Source organism: Natator depressus, chromosome 1 (assembly GCF_965152275.1).
Source record: "Natator depressus isolate rNatDep1 chromosome 1, rNatDep2.hap1, whole genome shotgun sequence".
In the NCBI taxonomy this organism is placed as follows: Eukaryota; Metazoa; Chordata; order Testudines; family Cheloniidae; genus Natator; species Natator depressus.
In genome coordinates this window covers 224,846,550-224,860,217 of record NC_134234.1, presented here as the reverse complement: position 1 = coordinate 224,860,217, position 13,668 = coordinate 224,846,550, and the positions used below count along the sequence as shown (strand labels likewise).

General features: G+C 40.3%; 1 protein-coding gene across 5 annotated transcripts in view; it reads right to left on the bottom strand.

The window, feature by feature from the left end:
• The window catches only part of PHF21B (PHD finger protein 21B), a 207,994-nt gene that overhangs the window by 43,525 nt on the left and 150,801 nt on the right, over positions 1 to 13,668 (bottom strand). For all 5 annotated transcript variants that reach the window (XM_074936518.1, XM_074936509.1, XM_074936531.1 and 2 more), the window contains one exon: positions 2,766 to 2,858. In XM_074936518.1, coding sequence (XP_074792619.1) covers positions 2,766 to 2,858 — 93 coding nt within the window. The remainder of the gene's footprint in view (positions 1 to 2,765; positions 2,859 to 13,668) is intronic.

Below are 13,668 nucleotides of genomic sequence, written 5' to 3'. Positions count from 1 at the left end.
AAAAGCAAACTTAAACTTGATAAGGAAACTATAACCTTCTTTTATGCCTTCCACAAACTGAACAATGTGAAGAAACAATTGAAGTGCTATGTCCTCAATATACTCCTCCAGACAGACTTTAACTTACAGATCTACTACTAAATGCACGTGAAGAAACAACAGAAAAGAATTAAAAGAACCACCGCTGATATTAATGTTACATGATTGCTCAGACATGAGAAATGACCCGCTAATGGCTACAGAGGGAAAAATGCATTTCCACTTACTGCTGTTAAGTCTGTATCTGAAAAGAAAACTGCCAAATATTGTAAGCAACTTGCTGAAGATGACATCCAATGGAGGTCTTTGCCATTTGCTCAGACAACAACAATACAATTAAAAAGATGGAAGAATTTCAGATGCAATCATTCTACATCTGTGTGTTCTGTACACTATTTAAGAGAAAGTAAAGCACACCGTGAAAATTCAAAAATTCTGCTGCCACCCATAGCCTCCTAGTTGATTGTCTGAAAATGAGATTTACTGTAGCAGCTTCATAATGACACCTGAGAATGAATATCTGCATTTGCATCCAACTACCATAAGTATGCTGAAATTTCCGATGAGCATGAAGAGGAATTTCATCAAAATAAAGCAAGCATTTTACAAATAAAACAAGCATCTTACATAATGAGGGATTCTAAAGAGAGGCACTAACTTAGTAAAAAAAAAAAAACTTAGTAAAAGCAACTGAAGGTTTCAGAAGGACATGACTGATCAACAGGCTGAAAAGTACTATCAGAATCTCAATGGAAATCTCGTTTGACATAATAATGAACTCAAACCACACAAGGAAAAAAATCAAAGAACAATTCAGGAGCTACTATGGAACCCGCCTATTACTTAGCCAGCATGACCGATTTCCAAATAGGTTGGATCATGGGTTGAACCCAGCACCAGAAGAAAAGGCCGAAATGTGACTGATGTAATGTAGTCCTGTTCCTTCCTTCTGTTCTAGAATGTTAAACAGAAGATCTGGATCTCTACTCCAAACGTTTTTTGTGAAGGAGATTAATTGTGTCACAAATCAGACAATTAAAATGACAGAAAGTTGCAGGGAAGAGGGGGAAATCAAAGAAGCCTGGACAGTTGAGTTGAGAATTCTGTCAATTTTGAAAAGACTTTCATTCTTGTCCAGCCAGTTCAATAACAATAAAGTGTTCTCAGCATATCTGGGCTTGTTCTGTGAAAACTCTGTAACTGGCTAGGTTCGATTAACTAAATTTACTTGCTTTAAGTGTATGGGTCTCTAAGGCCAGAAACAACAGGTCTAACTAGTTCATAGATTCAGGATCTCTCTAGTTGTATCTTTTGCAGGGCTGGATTTACAATTTATGCACCCCTAGGCACAGCATCTTCAGCCCCCACCCCATCTCCCACCGCCTACAGCTGACCTTCATATTGCACACAGTTTTAGAGAGGTAAGATACCTCTAGAATGCCAGTGCCCCATGGCATGTGCCTACTGTGTGTAATTGGAAATCCAGCCCTGATCCTTTATTTTATTTACAGAGTTGCAAGCTTTTCATTTAGGACAATGTAAGCATCTTTTCAGGTTTGAGATTCATTTTGTATAGCATATTTATTGCTCATTTTGCTTTTTCGTTTTCTTGGGGTCTGTCAAATTTCCTCCCCCACTCTGAATTCTAGGGTACAGATGTGGGGACCTGCATGAAAACCTCCTAAGCTTACTTTTACCAGCTTAGGTTAAAACTTCCCCAAGGTACAAATTAATTTTATCCTTTGTCCTTGGAATAACCACTGCCACCACCAAACTCTAACTGGGTTTACTGGGAAACGTAGTTTGGACACGTCTTTCCCCCCCAAAATCCTCCCAACCCTTGCACTCCACTTCCTGGGAAAGGTTTGGTAAAAATCCTCACCAATTTGCATAGGTGACCACAGACCCAAAGCCTTGGATCTGAGAACAATGAAAAAGCATTCAATTTTCTTACAAGAAGACTTTTAATAGAAATAGAAGTAGATAGAAGTAAAGGAATCACCCCTGTAAAATCAGGATGGTAGATACCTTACAGGGTAATTAGATTCAAAACATAGAGAATCCCTCTAGGCAAAACCTTAAGTTACAAAAAAGACACACAGACAGAAACAGTCATTCTATTCAGCACAATTCTTTTCTCAGCCATTTAAAGAAATCATAATCTAACACATACCTAGCTAGATTACTTACTAAAGTTCTAAGACTCCATTCCTGGTCTATCCCCAGCAAAAGCAGCAACAGACAGAGAGACACAGACCCTTTGTTTTTCTCCCTCCTCCCAGCTTTTGAAAGTATCTTGTCTCCTCATTGGTCATTTTGGTCAGGTGCCAGCGAGGTTACCTTTAGCTTCTTAACCCTTTACAGGTGAGAGGATTTTTCCTCTGGCCAGGAGGGATTTTAAAGGGGCTTACCCTTCCCTTTATATTTATGACAGGGTCTTTCACTGTTTTCACCCCAGTGTTCCTCCTTCCCCCAGCCATCATCACACACTCCTAGAAGAAAACGAGTGGGGTTTTTTTTCAGCTTGGGAAATCACAACCATGTTGCTTAACCAGCACTGAAGCCAAGATGTTCAGTAATTTACAGGTTCAGTTTTTATTCAGTCAACTGAATGTGCTAGCTGTAACAGGGCTGGACACCAAAGAGGCACATAAAAGATTAATTAAATATCAGATTTGGAGTTCAGTTCAAATAATTCCACAAAAAAACTGAAATAGTATTGTTACCTGAGGTAGCACTGCTGGTCCTTGTCCTGCCAACCTCTGCAAGGAGCTGACCTGAGGAACTTTAATGGGCACTGTAGTGATAGTTCCCAAAGCCTGTCAGAAGAAAATAGTTGAACAGGGTTTGAAACAATGGAACTCTCAAAACTCTCCATAGACAGACTGAAACCTACCCAACTATTCCCTGCGTTTGTTATTCTTCTCTGTATTAACTCTCCGTAGTTGGTAGTAGCACACTGTAGCATTTCAGTCCATTTGGAACTCTCTCTCCCTCCCTGCTTCTGAGACAGAGAATTGTTTCACCTCTTTAATCTTCTTAAAAGCGTCCTTAATTATGATCTATTGTCTTTGTGGAACATTTTGCAATACTGAGTACGAAGGATTTGTCTTGTAATGCATACCATCCTAGTTATTTTAAAGGTATTTTAGTGCCCTGTCAAGTTCAAGGTTTGTTTGTGCAGTAGCATGTTTTCAAAAGTGATCCAAGGAAAATAGATACATGCTGCCCTCGTTTTTCAAAAAGTGGGGTTTAAAGATGTTACTTTACACGTTGCCAGGCTACCTTTAAAAGTTCAGTGAGTTTAAAGAGTATATTTTATTTTTACCATAAATATGAAATTTGGTATATGCTGATCTGTTACAGTCCCATCAAATCCAAAAGCAGAACGCAACCTCTGGAGGTACAATAGTGTATCAGTAATCTAAAACTGCTACAGGATACACTTGTTTTGAGCCAACATGTCAGTTGCCACTACTCAAACTTACTCTACCTATACATTCTTCTCTTATTTGTGTTACAATTGTTTTCAACATCTAAAAAAGACCTGGCTCTTCATATAAACAAAGCCTTCATTTTAACCTATATGAGCTTTACTTCAGACATATTGGGTAACTGAGGTGAAACTTGATACCCAGTTATTTTCTTTATGCTTTGAGATTGCAGTTGGTTATCAGTAGGCTGGAGAGCAACATAAATTTCTGTGATGAGAGATCAGAAACACCCCTCCCTCTGAAATTTGTTTTGATTCATTCTTCTGCTCTCCTAACCCTACAAAAAAGTGGGGGTTTTCTCTATTCAGAAAAGATTAGAACTTGAACTGGGAGTGGTTGAGTCCTACAGACCAGTGGAGTTCACCAGTTTGTCTTTGCAGAGTCAGTGTTTCTGTAGTGCTCTCTCTCTCTCTCTCAATATTTCTGCAAGAACAAGTTCTTTTTGAGTACTACCCAGTAATGTCCCTCTGAAAAACAGCATGGCAGGCTTCAATGGTGCCTTGAGAGAAACACAGTGAGCTGAGTTTACATCTCCTTGTAGCAGTGGGAGTAAGTTGCACCTCCATGTGCAAGTGAAGACCTTTGCATCAGAAGGGGAAAGATCAGGCAGTGTTTTCACTGTAGTAATCCCACATAGATTACACACAGCAGCACCATTGGAGGCTCACAAGCAGAGGCTGTATTGTGGATTATCTGAATCACCACCTCCTCCAGCCTCCTTACCCAACCAGTGCTAGGCACTTTTGGTGTGTGGTGTTGGTCTCCTTTAGGCCCTGGGGAAAAAGGAAAATTGTAGCCACCTTCTACCATTGCTGGGGACTCAGCTCCTTCCTTTATGCCAGTATAAACTGGGAATGAGCGAGCCCAGCCCTTCTACTCTCTAAGGTGAAAATGAAAAAGAACATACAACATTTCAAACAACCAAGAACGGAGGAGATGACAGTTTAAAGTAGCTACTCCCATACGATTCAGGTTCTCCCTCCACTCCAATCTTCTTTGTAGTTAGAATAATGAGGTTACTTCTGTAGTATAATGTGCCTGTAGCAGGGTGGTCATTTACTGATGACCCCACTGTGGTCAGGGGTCACTCTGCAGGCATCTTGGCCCTTTAAGCCTCTCTTGCAAGCCTCTTAAGAACTTCCTACAGGCTTTCATGGAGATAACAAAACCCCCAGCCTGCAGCTGGTTTAATAACACACAGTTTTTAATAATCCTCAGGGTCCCAAAATAAAGTCTATCCCCACACAACAGTCCACACTCAGCTCTGGTGTCTTCTCTTACAGCCAGAGCTCTTCTTTTGTCCCAGTCTCTTCTTATAGTCTGTCCTCCTAGCTCCTCCTCCCATGAGCCTGAGTCAGCTGACTTGGGCTCTGAGATTTGGTGCCACCATTTCTTTATTGCAGTGTAGACATACCCTTGGTCTCAGGGTCTTCCCTGCAGGAGTCCTTCACACTCCCTGTGTCCCTCTACACTATCCTGTGCTTCCCCCCTTTATTATAGCCTCCTGCTGCTCTTTAGAGGGCAAACACCTGGCCCTCTCTCAGGTGTGACACATTCTGTAATCAGGGTTGGCTGGACTCCAACTATGAACCACCTTGTTACAGTGCCCAAATAGTAACCTAGAAACAGCTGGACATTCACAATTTATCTTAGACTACAGAATGTTTCTCTTCAAGTCATTGGTCAAAAATTATTGAACCCTGTTGGCTATTCAGCAGCCTGGGTAAAATGAGTTAGTGGTCTCTGTTCAGTTTCTCTTGGTGAAGCATGCTCATTACAAAAGGCACTCTTGCTGGTAGTCTCACCAGACGGCTTAAGGGCAGAAAGAGTGCTAAATTGCAGGTAGTACGTTGGCTACAGTGTAGTACATTAGCAGGGTGGCAAAGGAAAGCTGGCACTGCTGCTGTCCATGCTGCACACTCTGTGGTCAGGGGATTTCCTTTCCCAATAGTGTTAACGTAGCACCTTCTGTGAGCATTAAATAGACAAGTTAAAAAGGAACCCATTCCTCAACAACTGAGTCTGATTATTCAGTGGTCTGAACCCTGAGTCATTTACACCAATGCAAAGCAATGCAAAGGGTTAAACACTAGCCTTTTGATTTTACACCCACTTTACCCCCGTGTGAATGATGACAGAAGGTGCAGGGCAGCCGACCTCCACCCTCTCCACCTAAAATCTTGCTCATGACTGTTCTAGCATTTACAGTAAAGATGAAGAGATCCCATGATGTACACACACCCTCTACTAGCGAGTTAATATAAAAAGTCCCCCACTTCTCTGAGCTGGAGTCAAAGTGGTTGCATCTTTCACTGTCAACTAATTTTAGACGTGCAGTTACATATACTGAAAACACACAGTAAACACACAACAAAAGGGTTTTCAGACTGCACAACAGTGCATCCCAGATTAGAATAAAAAGTGTTGCTAATGAAAGGATTGGGAATTGAACATGAAACAAGGAGTCCAATTAAACAAAAGTCATTTAAGAAATACTTGTCAACAAGTAAGATACTGTAAACAAAATTCCATATTGAAAAGACCTTTCTTGCACTTCTTTAAATATATGATCTTAAAAACAAACAAACTTGTAACAAAAATTCGAGTTTTCCTCTAATCATATTCCTCCGAGAAAGGACCTCATCTTAACTTATGTATGCATTATAGTAGCAATTCTGATACATTTACAACAAGGAAGATTGAGTCAAAAGTGGTATAGGGATGGGAGGAGAAAAGGGGAACTCCAGAAGCTACTTTGTACTATATTCTTAGTTCATTGCTCTGATATCCACGGACGACACATTTTGGCTGCGTTTTCAAATGAAGCTATCATTAGTCCTGTCACCTACACTCTCAAAAAATGCTCTAGATTTATTTCCCTGAAGAAGCTCAGAGTACTGCTGCTACCTCTCAAATGAATGAAAACAAATTATGGCACTCTTCTGTTATGAAATTTTCAGTACAAGAGATGCAGCTTAGAGTTTACCAACTTTTTGATATTAAAGAACTTCTGTTTTAAATATTTAAAGGGACATTGCCAGGGTAAATCTCACACGTGGAAGGTGGAAGAAAAATCCAAAATGTTCTTACATATATTTCTTATAGCATCAAGGAATACAAAAAATTGAGACAATTTAAAAAAATACAATTTACTTCTCACTATTTGTGCTGTTTGCTTACTGTTTCATCTCTCTTTGTTTGGACAATTAAAATAGTTCAAGTCAGCACATTAGCAGAAGTACATGAATAATAAAGAATAAATACTTTGCATTTATCTGTAGTGCCTTTCAGCTAAGAATCTCAAACCCCTTTGCTAAGGTGGGTTAATATTATCATCTCCATTCTCTCATGTAAGAACTGAAGGTCAGAGGCAAAGTTAGGTAGCGGGCCAAAAAGTTTGCCCACCCCTGTTCTAATCCCAAAGCCTCATTCACCTCAGGTGTTACTCCAGTTCCATGTTGAACACCTTTTAAACTGGAATAGCAAAGTCGTGAATCAAACTCTAGCTACCTGAAACAATGCCTCCATGCTGATTGGGGGATACAAAAATAAAAGGGGGAGATTTTGGTCACAGTTCTTATGGAAGTACTGAGGTTTAGGAGTGAGAGCTGAGATATGGGGCGATGTGGTTCATCTTTAGATTATTCCTGTTTCTCAGTAACGTAACTTGGTGCAGACCCGGAGTGAGAGTGGTGAATCAGGTCCCTTGCTCTCAGCTAAAAATATTCGACCACATTGTCTCCTTGAGGACTGTAATCAAGATCCTCCTCTCCACAAATGTGGATAACTTGTTTTTCCCCTTCAGAGATACCAGCTATCTCACAAGCAACCCATACGTTCCATGGTGAGATATGGTTGGGCTTAGCCTCTTGTCTCTCATTGCTGCCATTCTATCCCTTTCTTCCATTTTGGGCTTCTTCCCCCCCTCCATTTGTCAAAAGAGCAAGCTGGTGCACATTCTTATAAATCTTTAATTAACAAGCTGAAAAGACATTTTTCTGGCAATGCCTGACCTTTAAGCACTTTGTATGAATTTATCGATACCAGCAGAAACAATAATTTAAAAGGTTATTTTATGAGTGCAGAATAGTTTATAGCAGCACTTTTGTCACGATAAATGAGTTTCTTATTACTACATTTACAGCTCTAAGCATTTTAATAAAAAAGGACCATAAAAGTCGAAGATAACTTCAAATCTCTCCTTTATCTGCAGTCTGTGAGGGTTTCTGGTGACCCCCTGAAATACCTACACTGCTATATACTTCTAGTATGTGAAGGGAGATGGTAATGGAGAGAAGGTTAAGAATCCTTATTCATCTTACCTGAATTCTTTTGATTTGATATTACAGGTTCAAGCCAGATTTAGGGTCTTTTTTATTGAGAGAAACTTTTAAATACAGACAAACTAATTTACCTTTCACAAATATTTCCTGATATGGCAATCCTTATACTGAGTAGCACTTATCATAGGCTTTTGTGCATGGGAATTCATCACCCTAGCCTATACATAGGGCACAGGGTGGACCTAGACCCTGGGGTGAAACGGAACCTCAAACTGTATGTCTCCCATATACTGATGTTAATGGATACACATGGTCACAGATCCTATGGTCACATCTCCAGCCTGCTTCAAACCCCCCCTGTGGTGACCTACACAGAACAGAGTCCAGCTTTCTGGCTTTCAGGGAGGGTCTCCTTGCATGACCAGTCCACAGTTGCCCATACAGAGGAACCACAGCAAGTCCATTGAGTTGGTGACCTTCTGCAGCCTCTATATCATGGGTAAATGACACCTAACAGCAGGCTTTAAAGAGGTATTAAGGAATGTAAGCAGCCAAAGAGAGTACTGAAAGGAGCTTATGCACGGGTCCCTAAATTAAGTAGAGCTCACTCAGTAATAAAATGACAACTCAAAAAAGCCACAGTAGGACACAACTGACTTAAAAAACAACAACAAAAATCCAGTTGCTCCTATGTAACCAAAGAATGTGCATGGAAAAGGACTAGGAGAAGTTTCCAAGAAAAGTTTGAAAACAAGTCATCTTGTTTTTAATCTAATACAACTGAGATAATTTAGCAAATAGTTGCAACGCTTTCATCTCCACTGCTGCTCTTGTTCTAAACCAATTACTTTCTCAAAGCAATCCATTCTCAAAAGCTTGGGAGATGTAAGCAGAGAGGAAAGGACAAGTGAAAGACAAAAAATATGAAAAGGGAAGCTACACAAGGGAGGGGAGAAAGGAATCAGAGAGATGAACAAAGGCTGAACAAAATAAGATGAAACAAGAGGACAAGCAGCCTGGTGGCAGCCAAGCAGTGCACAGACCTCCAATATGGATGATCAGATTAAGCACCAGGAGCATGTTTTCACCCCAGATATCCACAGTGTGGTCTATTAGAACTCTGTTTAAGCTACTGTGTAGGCTTTTAGGTCTGCGACTTAAACACTGCTATGATCACCACAAACTTCTTTATTTCCATGCTAAATGGTACAACCATTATATTGTAGAGTTTTAAATACATATATTATTAAAAGAGGCTTCAGGTTTTACTCAGTTTGGGGAACACTTATTCATGGAACCATCTCTAACTATTAACTGTGATATTTGGATCCATTATTAAAACTATGGGGCTGATCCTGCATTCGTTGTAGAAGCAGAACTGTTGTTGATTTTGAAGGGAGTTTTGGGTGCAAGAAAAACATAGGATCAGGTCCCAAGTGTATAATTATTAGTGGGCATGATTCTCTTCTAAATCCAGAATTATACGAGGGTAAATAACACCACTGAAATCAACAGTTACATCGGTGCAAGAAAAGAATTAGGCCCATTCACTAACAAAGTTAATGACCATTTACTTTTCAAAGCCCTTTGCTACAGTGCATCAATAAAAACATATTTAATTCTATAGCATTTGGGATTGTTATATTTTAGGAAAATAATTTAATATTTGAGCTCTACTGACACTACCTTTTTATATTATTTTCAAACTATTTCATACTGAGTTCAATACTGCAGCAAAAATGCTGTGTTCCTACAATATATTATAGTATCACTAATCTTTTTTTAAAAGTACATATTCATCTCTAAGATCTACTCCTGCTTCCTGTCGCACACAAGACACCTAGAGCTATTTTTTTAAAATGTTTTTGTCTGTTATATGTTCAATATTGGCGACAACAGTTTTACAGAATGGATTTTTAATGTGGTAGTGACAGGGGAACCGATTGCTATGGCAACAGCAAAGATGAAAATTCTTAACCTGAATGGATATTCACTGAAGTAATTGCAGGTTTTTTACCCATTCTGCATTCATTTTACAACTTGAATGCAACATTCAACCTTGAGCTTGCTTTATATAAATGCCAAGTATTAAATGCAACCTTGGAGTTCATTTGACTTAAAATTTGCTACACCTGACTTCAATGATCGCTCATTGTTTCTAAGCTTGCTACTATACTCTGTTACCATAAACACTTGAATAGCAATTATTTTTTCATACACTCCATCAGTAAAAACAACATATTTAAGTTCTCTGTGTGGCATACGCACAAATATATTTTCTTTCTTTTCAGCAACCATAAAGATATTTCGTGTATATTTGGTATATGGACTGTAGTTTGACTGGGACTTCACAGAAATTTAAGAAACTCTGGTCCAATTTTTTTTTTAGAAGCCTAGAAGTAATTGCTGTTTTCCCTTTTTGTTTTATCTCACACCAGCATTTTGGTAGGTCATGCTCTCTCACAAATTGAATTCACAATCTTGTAAATATGTTTGTATTTGTTATGATACATGTGTTTACTCAGAGGCTCAGTGTGCCCTATTGCTGGAACTAGGGGTGCTGTCGCACCGCCTGGCTTGCAGTAGTAATAACAACCCAAATACATGGTTTCCGCCTTCGGCGCCTCCACTATAAATATTGTTCCAGCACCACCGCTCTATTGCATTATTTTGTAGTTTGAAGAATTAAAAAAAAAAAGACAGGAAATGCTCTTGGGATTTCATGGATCACAAAAATACAAGCGGCAGAGGGGAGCAAAATGTGTCAGAAAATTTCTCTAACCTGCAAACGGGCAGGGAAGGCAATATTGGTTCTCCTGAATGCTTACATTTTTCTAGACACTATAGATATCCACCCATTATACCAGTTCTGTGGAGTCAGGGCTCCTGAAGCTTTGGGAGGGTATATGGAGCCACGGGTGGGAGAGGCCCTTAGTTGCTGCTGGTAGTGAGATCAGCAATAATTCCCTACCTTCACCTGACCTCTCAGGCATGGAATGGGAAGTTTAGGGCACAGGCTAAATAAATGCAGAGTGTGTGTGTGTGTGTGGGGTGGGGGGTGGGGGGCGGGAGGGCGTGTTAGCCAATGGCAGCAAAACTCAGAAGGGTGGGACTCAGGAGACCAGCATGGAGGGTCTACTAGACCATCCTGAGGAGTTACCTGGGATCTGTAAAGTTGTCTTCTGCCTTCCTCTTGGATCCTCAGGGTTGGTAGGCCACACCCTTTAATTTTCCTTCCTACCTCCCCACATCTCCCTTTCTAAGGAAAGAATAAGGGAGAAACTCAAAGAACTCTCTTATCAGTTTTAGCCCTGCCTAAACTTTTCCCTAGGAATGCAGCATGTGGGCCAAGAATTGTAGACAGCATTCTGTCAAAGGAGAGATGCTAAGAAAGGTCCATAAGCTTCTTGGGTTTCACAGTCACAAAGGATGCCTTTTACTTCAGGAGTAGATGATTATACCACATCTGTATTAAACCACTGCTTCCCTCTCGCCTATTAAACTTAAACTCTCCATGAAGTCCTTTACTGTTTAGTCCTTCTCTTTTAAGAGGAAGGACTAATGTTATTAAAGGGAATGAGCTAACGCTTTGCTCAAAGAAATTAAGCAGGACCCCGACAACTAACCTCATATTTGGCTATACTGAACCACATTAGCCTGCACATATTTGGTCTGCAATTTGAAGCTTTGCACAGAAATCAAACTTAATTAACTAAGTCTCCACTTCCTGAGCAAATGAATGCAGTCTCACTGAGTTGCAAGTACAACATGCAGCAGCTGTGATCACACCTATAGTCTCTTGCTCAGCTGATTCCTAAGAGATTTGCTGTTAAACTACTAAACTGTTCCAGTTTTTTAATGAATAATGGGCTCAGATTATTTCCTCTTTGTTCACAGATTTTGTGGCAACTGTTTTGAAATAAGGAAACACACATATACAGAATGTATAGTGGACCTGATTTTGCCCTACAATCCATCTCTAGAGACAGCTTAGCCCTGCATAGTTGAATCTGGGGTGTAGGACAGACTCTATAGTAGCTCCTATGCCACCATTTCCCCTTTGCCACCACTGGCCAGGGGGGTCACTAGGGGAAGGGGCTGTTGTCAAAGCTTCTTTATGTCCTGTATATCTCCATCCACAGGTATAGCCCAAGAGAGCTGTTGCCAGCAACCATAAATAAAAATAGCCTTCAGGTTGCTCTAATTCAGTGGTTTTCAAACTTTTTAGGTTGCGTATCCCTTTCCAAATAATGTAGTCTACACATACCCCCATTTGAGAAAGGGTCCTAATATAGCTAGGTTCTGATTGCCAAATCTTACTAAATAAAGTGCGTTGTCCAACACTACTGATGAGAGCTTGTGTAACCCAGTTTGAAAACCACTGCTCTAATTTATACCACCCATTGGCCAGACAGCCACAGGACAGGCACAAAAGTGGCTTAAAGTTACATGTGCAGCCCCCTGCTTTGGTTTTCATTAGCCATTCCCCATCCATTCTGGAGATTGGGAACATAAACACAAGAGTCTTGGGATGGAGCAATGGGAACTAGCCTAAACTATATCCTATACCTATAGATGTGAAAAACATTAAAATTGCAGCATTAAAATTACCAAAGTTCAGGAAACACAGAAATTAAAGTTTCCCAAAGCAAAGTTAATTTCGTAATGCAACACATCCTCTATGCTTCATAGAAAAATCGCTTTTACAAAATATCCAGTAATATACTAAGCTACCCAGCTAACAACAACAACAACAAAATACAGCAGACTGCTTTGGTACAATTTGGCTGAATTACGTTACTGTTGAATCCTTAACTTTTGTATTTCCAGTCTCTGATTGCAACTGTCCAACAACACTGAAGTAATAGTTACTGAGGCCTGGTCTACACCGGGGGGGGGGGGGGGGGCGCGATATCGATCTAAGATATGCAACTTCAGCTACAAGAATAGTGTAGCTGAAGTCGACGTATCTTAGATCAACTTAGAATCACTTACTTCGCGTCCTCGCGGCACAGGATCTACGGCCACTGCTCCCCCGTCGACTCCGCTTCCACCTCTCGCCCTGGTGGAGTTCCGGAGTCGACGGCAGAGCGATCGGGGATTGATTTATCGCGTCTACATTAGACGCGATAAATCGATCCGCGATAGATCGATCACTACCCGCCGATCTGGCGGGTAGTGTAGACGTGGCCTTAGTGTACTTACTTTTTCTTTAAAGAAGTGAATTTCATTACTGCAGAGCCAGTTAGCTTTAAAAGCTTATAAACTCTGCAGAATTTAACTCCAGATCTAGTTAAATTAACTGAATGAGAGCTCAGCAAAAATGGGGCCGCAAGATTGTGGAGCTTTGTGCAGGGAGCAAGCATGCTTCACCACAAAATAAAATAAAATTCATTTCAGAGTTATAAGCATGTGAAAATGGGCATAATTGAGCCTCAGTTTCCCAGTTGTCCCAGGGACAAAAGCAAGAAACCCTCTGGCTAATAAGGAAGAAAAAGTAAGTCTCTCCTACTGTACTTCCTAACTACTGCATTTATTTTAGGCCATTAGTAGAACAACCCAAACAAAACATAAAACCCACCACAGGCTCCTCTATGTCATTTCCCAGACCCACCATTTAACTGCAGCAGTTATAAGAAAAATGTAAAAAGTCCAAAATACAGCATCATCCCCTTTCTCTACTACCTGGGCAAGGTCGGCTTTAATGGTTCCTAGCTGACAGGTTAACAAGGCCCACCTGCCAAAACAAATTCATTTGTTTAACTCCTGATGGTCCTAGATAAACCCCTACAGAACAGGCAGCTGTATTAGGATATCTTTCCAGGGACTAGCACTGGGGCATTCTCAACACA